This window comes from Lasioglossum baleicum, chromosome 7 (assembly GCF_051020765.1).
Source record: "Lasioglossum baleicum chromosome 7, iyLasBale1, whole genome shotgun sequence".
NCBI classification, from domain to species: Eukaryota; Metazoa; Arthropoda; class Insecta; order Hymenoptera; family Halictidae; genus Lasioglossum; species Lasioglossum baleicum.
The window spans coordinates 4,948,588-4,959,377 of NC_134935.1; the positions used below are offsets into that span (position 1 = coordinate 4,948,588).

Sequence of the window (10,790 nt, forward strand, 5' to 3'; positions counted from 1 at the left end):
CTATTGTGCTCGCCGTAATTCACTCGAAACCGGTCCTCAACCTAATCCCCGAGACTCCAAAGCTGTTCGGAAAGCGAAGCACGCATGTTTGTTTGAAAAGCGACACGAGAAAAATGTAATTCGTAGTCGGGGAACGTTCGCAGATGGCAATTTCACGCGCCCCGCCATTTTTTGTCCCCAGGTGTGGATCATTAAATCTTCAAGAGAAACAAGCGTTCTTCCGGTTCCTACCGTCTCGTTTCGAATCCGTTGGAGACGTGCTCCGTGCAGCGAATCGAACCGTTCCCGTTGCAACGGTGCTTTTTATAAGGGATGATCGCATTCTGCACTGGCCGATTTTTCTCGAAGAACACCAGACTACATTCAATTTCATTCCTGTTATATGGGACGAGGAAAAGGCGACAGTATCTTGCTGTTAATCTCTGTTTGATTGTTCTTATTTAACTTGAATAATCTCGGATCAATTGTTCTACAATCGGCAGAATAATTCTTCACGTGAAAAATGTGACACACGAGGGTTAACTTCGTCGGAATTTATATAAAGTTCGTAATGTTCTTCGTTAAAAAAGCACCAGCATATTAGATGCGATGCAAACTAATTGATTCGGTATTCACGGCAGTTTCGGGGAAACTGGCGACACTTTATTCGCGCCACCCTGTATACTCGACAGAACAAGCTGAATACCAACTAGGTGGAGCCAATCGTCCGGCTCCTGACCTGTTCCTGGAGAAAAGCTCGCGAGGAACGGGTTTGCAACGGGTTAACACGGACCCGTGGCGCCGAGGGCCCCGTGTCAAAGGCGGAAACTTACCTTTGAGCGGAAACGTAAACCGCGCGTGCAACTGCGTCCGCATGAATATGGAACGCGCGACAGGAAGTCCCGCCCGGGACGATGATTTGGGGCCAATTAAAGTACCGGCCGCTGTGCTGATCGATTCGCGGGATCTTAATTAACCGTCCTCGGGACCCGTTACCAACCGACTTCCAACGAAAACCGGGCCTGAACCACGTTTACCAACGCTGTGATCGTGATAATCCTTTCGGAACATAGTATTGTTCACCTGTTTCAACTTCTGGAACTATCGCAGCTACAAAAGGAATACTTAGACGGGGGAATTGTACTGTACTGCTTTTAGTGACAAACGTCTGTGCTGAGAATAAATGTTCTTCCACTGCGCGCACGTTCCACGATTAATTTTAAGCATTTGCGGCAATTTACGCCGAGGGACAAGGCATTTCTCTTTTTTTTAAATATTTAATAGACTACATGAATTGTTCTGGTACTTATACCAAGGCAACCAAGAATCCACAACAAAACAGATTACTGACTTATGATAAATTTAAATTTGATAAAGAAACTCAATTTTCCAACAAGTCGAAGCCCCGGCACATTTTTAAACTCGAGAAAAAATTTTAATAAATATTATTATTGCAGCTATTGCTCCATCGCCAATCCAGCTTTAATATTTTTCATTCAAAGAACTACTTTCGCAACTTTAAAAATGTGCCGGGGCTTCGACTTGTTGGAAACATTGAGTTTCTTTATCAAATTTAAATTGATCACAAGGCAGTAATCTGTTTTGTTGTGGATTCGTGGTTGCCCGATACAATAGCCCACTATTTTTTAATGTAGAATCACTCGCTTTGATAATGATCGCTGCGACCCGGAAACGGACGAGACGCTCGTTACGATTCCACCGGTCGGCTTTATCCGCGACGACCAGACTGCAAAAAGTTCGCGGTCACGCGCCGCGCTGATTCATCTGTTCGAACGACAAAGATCCTCCGATTGATCCAAGAAAGATTCAAGCTGTATCCGTGTGCCGTGACACCTGACGTATGGAGAGGGAAATTTCATATTCAGACCGCGGGTGTTTGCGCATTGTGACTCGCGTCACATACGAACGCGGGGAATATGATGGAATATGAAATACAATTAAATTCGGTATCGTTCTCGCCGCGTTGTTAAAATGTTGATTCAAGAGCGAAATTAATGTCCGTTTTATTGTTACGTTTGTAAATTACGCGTCGAACATTGTTTCATGAAAATTAGACATACAATGGTTCCAAAAATTATTGAAACACCACATTTCCAGCTCACGAGAGATTGTCAACGTTAATGAACAGTATACATCCACAAGTCTGGACTCGTATTAAAACCGAAGCCTCTACTTTCGCAAAGTAGCTTTCATTTTCCTGTAAGATATTTTTACATCATGTTGCGAACAAATTTTTTGAATGAAACTATCACAGATTTGAAGATCGAGACTGCTGAAAAATTGGTTTACGATTTCGTTTAATTGTTTTATGGAACGAAAATGAGGCACAAAAAGGTTCAGTGTAACTTACACCACTGTGAGTTGGCAGCACACCTCATTCAAAGCTCGATAAAATGACAAAAAAAATCGCACTACAATTTTTGAGGCGAAACTGCAAAGGAGAAGTTTCCATCTTTAAATCTGTGGTGGTTTTGGACACGAAAAAAATTTTTCAAAGTTTTCACAGACGTTTAAACGTACAGTGTTTTGAATAAAATGCGTCCCTCATATTATGGCATTTACTCAGCTGCAAGCATTACGAATATGTTTCTTTGCTGTCAACGATATTCGTGGTTTCTTCTAAATACATTTATAGCATTTCTGTGGAATGTAAGAAAAATGACTTCACTAACGACATTTTTATGGTGATACTGCTATCAAGAATCCTTCAGTGCACGAAATAAATTTTTATCCTCTTGGGCGATCTATGGAAGTGGAAATACGCTTAAATATTTATATCTCTCCACGTGATGTGTTATACATTTAAAGAATTCCCTCGATTCTTTAACCGCGTCAGAGCAAACTCGCGTTACACGGCGGTTACCTCTACACTGTCGTCCATTAAGTTGAACCCTTGTCCCATCTCGAGTAGACTCGACGTTAGTTATTAATCTAATTACCTCGTATTTCTACATGTAGATCAGTACGTTACAATTTACAGGCGTTGCACCTTAACACTCGCAAACGAATTAGCAAAATGACGTATCTAAACGTAGTTGATTCAAGTTGCAAGTTTTGGAACGGAAGACGGGATGTGCCGTACATGGTGAAGGCTTAAGACGGGTTTCAGACGAAAACCTTAACAGAATATTGTTCCTAGTTTAGGGTATTAGCGAAATTAGCATTGAAACTACGGAGCTTATCAGATGAAATATTATCAAGATCATCTTAGATTAGCGACGTGTTCCTACACCGAGGCAAGGAGCAGTGGTTAGATAGCTTATTATATGTTTCTCATTTTGAAATACGCGTTTGTTGATTTAAAAAAGTGTATCGTTTAACAATGACGGTTCTAGCACCGCGATGAGTTCAAACAATTCCTAGTAAACCCAGTTCCCGCACCATCCAGTTGACAAAACCGAGCCGGTCGTAATGGAAATATAGCAACGGGTACTCACTGTCTTTCACGCAGAATGCGCCGATAATCCAGAGTGGGAAGAGTGGCACGATGAACACGTTCCAGTGCCTAGCGTTCGCGTTGCACCGTAGACTCCTCCCGACGTGCAGCCTAAGGTAAATCATGATCGTTCCACGTGAACCCTCCGCGGCTCGATCATAGCAACCGATCACCAAGCATCAGCATCATGATCCCTCCGGATCCTGGCTCACTGTCACCGTGTTTCTGTGCCGTTCACGGGCACCCACTTCCGGTGTGGTCCCGCGTGTCCGTTGCACGCTTCTCGCGCATCATTTCCGATGCACACCGACGATCCGGTGAAAATCGAAAAGCCAACAGAAGATCAAGAAGAACAGCACGACGATCCTCCGTGTGCAAGGAGCCGAAACCGGCGGCTCGATGGATCGCGGAACGGAAACGGCACCGAGGAAAAATCGCGCACTATCAATCACTGCGAAATCATTCGACGACCCGCACGAATTCTGATCGATGACACGATCTGATCGCAAGACAAAGAGATAGAGAGAGATCACTTCAGCAGCGAGGACGCGAGCAACAGCATCGCTCGCCGGGATCGCACGCGACCACACGCTTCTCCTCTTTCATCCCCTTTCTGAAACCAACCCCCGAAATCCTACTCGATCGTTCCAATTACAGGCACAGGATAAGAAAAAATCCCGAGGATCCAGAACACCGATATATCACACAGGAGACGCAGCAGCTCACTTCTGCCGCACACTTTCGAATCGCAACCCCTTTTCTCGATATATTTCACCCCCTCTGCGAACTTTCGAAAAACTTTCCCACCACTGGAACTGTCGTTTCTTTGCAACGTGGAGATTTTCTCGATTTTATTCTGAGTATCCTGAGATGATGCGGATGACGACGACGAACGATTTTACTTGAACAGAGAACCCCGAATACGACGGTAACGCGCGCCGCTCGCACTCGAGCGAGATTTCGCTCGACCCGTACACTGTTCCAGCACCGGGCCGTGCGGTGCACACACGGTGAGCTATCGCGGACGACGTTAGTGTCGCCACTGTCGAGACTGCTGCCACCACCACTCCGTTACCACCACCAACGTCGCAACCCCCACCAGTTCCGGCGGCGCGTCTCCCATCGAGGCGCGCGGCGACGGTCACCGGTGTGCGACACCGGCCCGACGCCAGCATGCGACGCACCGGTGGTCGATTTTTCACAAGAATCCCACGAAAACAAGGAAAAACAGCTATTTTACCACGTATTTTGAAATTGAGAGCTTCGAGGGCTGTTCGGGGAAACCCTCCATCCCCCGAGTTTAATGATCTTCCACTGGTTGTTTGTTCTGGTCATTAGCTCGAGTTGTAATGATTTTTGTTAGAGCAGCGCGTGAAATTTACTTGGGATCAGGTTTCGACTACTTCGACGATTTTTTCATGTTTTGACACGTATTTCATCCTGCGTAGAGTTTTGAACATTTTAATCGGCGGTCCGGCAAACGTGTTTCATTCGCGAATGGCAATACCTTTTTTATCGAAACTCGTAGTGAATAATCTGTATTCACAAAAATTATATTACTACCTCCATTTCGATTTTAGCATTTTTGACAGGTCATTCGAATACAATTTATGTCGACATTCAGAAAAAAGAAAACAATTTTCACGGGAAGTACGCAAACATAATAGTATTTCCGAACAATCGACTAATCAATACCGCTATCCAAAGCTCTTCCATTTCAAAAGCATTTTCGACGAGACAAACGAATTAAATTTTAATAATTTTCACTGAAATGATCTCAAAGCAATATTTACACCAGCGATATTAGCTTCCCATTTCAAATTTAGCATTTTCAACAAGTCATTCGAATTCAATTGTCATGAGAATTCGGAAAATGTTCACGAGAACTATCTCGAAAACAGCATCCACTCCATTTCAAATTAGCATTTTCGACGAGACATTCGAATTCAGCATCCGCAGACGGACGAGAAATCTCAATTCATATGAAAATCAGATGAAATTATGAATTTTGACCAGCGTTATGAGAAACAGCAGCGTAGAGCGACGGCAGTCAACCCGTCGACGGCGACGTCGACGTCGTGGATGGTCGTCGTCGTCGTCGTCCTCGAGTCTTGGTGGTTCGTCGATCGAAAAGAGGCCCTGTTGTACGCGCCCGCGCACACGCTTTACCTCGCATGCGTATTGAACAACGCTCTCTCTCATCCTATTTCTCTCCCTCTCTCGCTGCTCTCCTCTCTAGCTATCGTCTACTTCGCCGGATAGGTTTGTCTCCGTTGTCAGAGGAGGGCTGGATGTGGTACGCTCGGTCCAACGATCCTCTTCGTCCTGTTTTCTATCCGCCGTAGTCCCAAGACTTTCGATCAGGCGAAAGAAGCTGAATGGAGACGAACGAGACCAGGAATTTATGTTAATTCCCGGCATCGGGACGCTGCGCCGCGACGCGCCGGGCAATTCGAATGCGAACCGCGCCGTTTCGATCGTTGCAGAGGAACTGGAAGCAACGGTAGGCAGACCGGCCGTTTCCGGTTCTGAGCCGAGACAAGGTGGTTTTGCTACTCACCGACCGATTTGCTTATCTGCTGCAGGCTGTGGCAATTAACTTTGGGTCAGAGCTGGCGAAAATAGTATTTTAAATAGTAAATAATCCCATTTATTTTTTTTACAGTGTGTGTACAACATTGAAAATAAAAGGTACTTTGGGATTATCTCGTCGACCTCTCGCGCCATCATAATGAAAAGCAAGTTCCAAAATAAATAATATAATAATAATAATATAATATAATATAATAATATAATAATATAATAATAATTTCTCGTGTTTGGCGAAAATGATCGACGGGATAATCCCAAAATACCAAATAAAATATTTTATTTGATGCAGTAATTTTTGGAAATAGTACTTTATTTTAAGAATATATTGAAAATATTTGGATTTTGTCTTTATTTCCAATTTCAATTTTGAATATTATTGCTCAGAATAATGGTTCGGGTTTAATAGATTTCTGAGTATGTACACTGTATGTTTATCAAAACACCTCAGTAGGCACATGCTGTGAACTGAAGTGGATATACGCAGTAATAGCAGCAATCAAACAAAAAAATAAAACGAAAATGTGGCAAATGATATAGTTTCTTGTATTAAGTACCATTTCTTCTTTAAATTATTGCCAAAATAAGAAATATTAAATAAGTAATGCGATTTCTGAAAGTATTACGTATAACGATGCAAAAAATAAAATATTCTATTTTGTGTTTCAGATTATTAACCTTTGACTACCCGCGCTGGTGTAAAAAGTACACCATTATTTCAAAAAATGCTGTCCCATCACAGTGCGACTTCCCCCCAGCACTGCCGCATCATGTAACCTACACCCAATGTATCCACAAAATACACACGAAGTATTGTTTTGGTGGCGGCACGTTGAACTGCTGTTTCTGTGTATTCATTCGTACAGGAGCCGCCACCAGCTTTGCCAGGTATTTTGATACGAGCGAGATGTTTTATCTGCGGTAGGAAAAAGAATCGAGTAACCACTATCATCTGCGGCAGTTGCAAGAGATCAGTATGTAAACAACATATGACCACCGTTATTACATGCGATTCATTTATCGTTATTTTCTCAATAAATATCATAATTCATCAAGACAATGTATTCTCTTGTACTAATACAATGATATATGTACTTAATCACACAGTGATGTATATGGTGTACAAAATACACCGCGCGAGTACTTAAGTGAAAATTCAGGGCGCGCGGGTAGTCAAAGGTTAAAATAGAAATATTTTATTTTGTGGATGAAATTGTTAAAATAGAAATATTTTATTTTGAAGTTCAGATTGTTCAAATAGAAGTATTTTATCTCGAGGTTCAGATTGTTCAAATAGAAGTATTTTATCTCGAGGTTCAGATTGTTCAAATAAAATACTATTTTCCTTAAGTAAAATAAATAACGTTTATGCAAATTAAAAACATTCTACATCGATTATAGGAAGGAGTATAGTTAAATAAAAATTCCATTTCACCCCTTAACAGGCTTTTTACGTTGTAAACAACGTAACAATATTCTTAGATTTTTTAATACCTTTCGCTGTTTTATATGTCACCCTGTTTACTTATTCGTGAACTCATCAAAATCTGAAGACTAATTATTACACACAAGGAAATATATAAAGCGGTATTAAATGATTGAACCTCTCTGTATATGTACGAGATGAATATAGGTGAATACTTTTATGAACAAATGAACAGGTGTACATCAACACAGATCTGGCGATCCTCTGTTTCCGAAATAAGGCTGTCTCAAGGACCACCGAGCGTGTTCCGAAGCTCGCGAGCAATGTTTCCATTTACTTCGAACAGACGGGGAACGGCAACAGTCCTTGGACTTTTACCCTCGACACACGCGGCTTCGCCAGAAGCTCTCGTAAACAAAGCGTGCTCGTGTTCGAGAAAGGAAAAATTTCCAGGCCCATGTTTGTGCGAACTTTCTTCTTCAAGGTGATTCGAACGCAGCCCGTTAAGGATCATCCTATTTATTTCTCGCGTGCCGCGTAAGACACTATAAATAAATATTTTACAGGCGTTTTAAAAGAAAACGTCTTTTAAAACCGGGTGTATTGTTGTACTATATGCTTCACCAAAATCGTCATAAATTCAATAATAACGATTTCGCAAGAATTTTAGTGCGAATATATTTTTTTCGGATCCACTGCAAACGTCAAGTCGGCAGTCGGCATTTCCAGAAATGAAAGAGAGGAAAACTGAAAAAAATCGATCTTCGCAAACATTTCCCGAAAGGAGCTCGCTTTTTCGTGCCCCACCCCTGCGCCGCGCCGGCAGGATTCTGTTTGTTCCGTTCGTCGACAGTCGAGCATCCGAACGCTGTCAATTTTCGTAACGTACACAGAAGAGAGAGCAGAGCTGATACCCTCGGAACTATATAATCGCATAAATTGCCTCCCCCTTTCCACCTCCGTGCTTCCTGGCCTCCGCATTCACCCCCTTTTCCTTTTTTCTACCGTTTCCCTCGGCCTCCTTTTTTCCTCGTAACGAAACTCATTCGGAACCGTGTCTCCCCGAGTCTCGGAAAAACGGGTTAGTCCCGTGTAAGAATGCGAGCCGGCTAGAGAAAACGAGAGAGAGAAAATAGGGAGAAGCAAGAGCGGGGCGAGAGCAGAGACTGAAGGGAAGACGGAATTCCTATTAATTCGAAATAAAGCGACATTTTCCCTGGTGACGTTTGAATAGGGGCGCGAATCGAACCGGTCAATTATACCGGAGAATCGAATGCAAATTCTCCGTCGTGTTCCTCCTTCGTCTTCGTCCCTTTTCCGTTTTCTTTTTCCTCGTTGCCAGCGTCCCCGGGTCTCCACGCCCACTTGTTTCCATTTCCTCGTGCCATCCATTTCTTCACGATATCTCTTTCTCTTTTTCTTCGTCTTCTTTTTTCCAAACGCTTCTCCCTCTCGTCCCTCGAAGACGGAAAGGAAGAGAGTCTTTGTGCAGCCGCCCCGTCGCGTCGAATGCAGAAAACTCACGTAGTCGATGAAGATATCGGGAAACACGAGTGGAGATGACAAAGATCCGAGTTCGTATTAATGTCAACGGCAACGCCGCTGTTTAATTAAACAGAGAAACAAATTCACCCTCCCTACCGCCCCTCTGATCTCGTCATTACTTTTTTCATCATTCCAACCCTATGCCATAATGTAATGAAAGAAATTAGGGAAAATGTTCAAGACTTTGTGCCAGTCGACGTACCCGATTTTTATTGACAAATTTGTAGAAAGCGACATGAAATAAAATCCTTCTTTAATGGGAACAGCCTTTGTATAGATCCCAAACAAATAAAAATCGTATTGAATTCTACCGAATTTTACATTCTGGGATTTTTTGCATAAAGATATGCAGTCTTTAATTTAACTTGTAATTAATCTCGGGAAGGAAGGAAGGGAGACACAATTTCCACACACTAATCACGTCTCAACGGCCACGAGAATCATTTTATTTCGTGACATAAAAATTTTCGTTTAATTCCAGCTATTTTATTGAAATGGCCGACGGTGCGCAATGGACGCCCCATCGGCTCGCTCATTCTCCAACGCGCTTCTCGCCGCGTTAATCACGTTTTCTCTCTCCCTCTCTGTTCTTCACGATTCTCTCTATTCCTGTCTACGCTCGCCGCCCCCTTTTTTCTATAAATTAGTTTGCTTAATCCATTCGCTTTGCTTCGGCTCGTTTCCGCGCTTGCTTGTTTCCCAGCCCGTGCAACGAAGTTTCGCCGCGACCGCTTTTTTCATCTACCCGTCTTCGTTAGGTTTTTATCGTCGCGGAAGTTAGCCGATGAAAAAAAGGGGACCGCAGAGCCGGCGAAGACAAAGAATGCTGCGGCAAGTTTGATGAGCCACGAAGTTTCGATTCTAAACAGACTTAATTAGCGTCCTGGCTCGAATGCACAGCTCGCCGCTACGATTATGCTGGTTTTTCGCTGGCGCTTCGAGGTAAGCTGCTGTTTCCCGACGTCTAACACTAAATAGCTAAGCGACACATACGTATCATGCGTGGGAATGGCGAGGTCGAGTAAAAGTTTGGTAAAAATATTTCACCTTGAACATCACCAGAAAGCGGGAACGTGCTCCGGCATAATGGGGGACAGGATGGACGGTTCTTTCTTTTTCCGAAAATTGAAGATGGAGGGGAGTATCGAGAAACGATGAAGCGAGCCCCGGAGCAACGAAAATACGAAGAAGAATAGTGGAAGACGGAACACAGTGAATCAGCGCGACGATAAACGCCGCGGAACGTGACCGGAAACGCGAAGGGGGCCGTCTGCCGACGCTCCGGACAACGAACGATACTCTCGACATTAACAGAAATTTCGAACCCTTACGGCTTCTTTGGCGTTTGCGAAAACTCGGCACGATACGAGCCACGAGACTTAAGCATTCGAAGCCCATGTTGAAAATTATTTCGGTAATATCATGTCAACTATTTCGGTTTGGACATGCGGAGGTCAACACATTTTTCGATCAGATCGATCTATTTCGAGGAATCAAGGTAACCTCGAAATCTCCGGAACGTTTTCACTCGCAAAGAAAAAACACGTACGGCATGAAAAGTGTCCTTTGAAGGCACATCAATTCTATGTTTCAAAATTTCCATGAAGTTTATGGTTTAGTCGAATTTATTCGAGGTAATCATCTTATCTGAAACATCCTGTCTATCTCGCAAACAGTTGACTTTTTTTTTAGCAATCTGTACACACCAGTAGAAAGATGAAAGGAACTGACAATAAGGGGCGAAACATTTTTGCAGAATCGAATGGGAAGTGCATCCGGCTGTTTAACTGCGGA

The 10,790-nt window shown here is 43.2% G+C and overlaps 1 protein-coding gene across 1 annotated transcript in view; it reads right to left on the minus strand.

The window, feature by feature from the left end:
- The window catches only part of LOC143210364 (neural cell adhesion molecule 2), a 345,972-nt gene extending 341,464 nt beyond the window's left edge, over positions 1-4,508 (minus strand). Inside the window, exon 1 of the mRNA XM_076427154.1 lies at positions 3,438-4,508. Within this exon, the coding sequence (XP_076283269.1) occupies positions 3,438-3,561 (124 nt within the window). The 5' untranslated portion in view covers positions 3,562-4,508. The remainder of the gene's footprint in view (positions 1-3,437) is intronic.
- Positions 4,509-10,790: the final 6,282 nt, after the last annotated feature.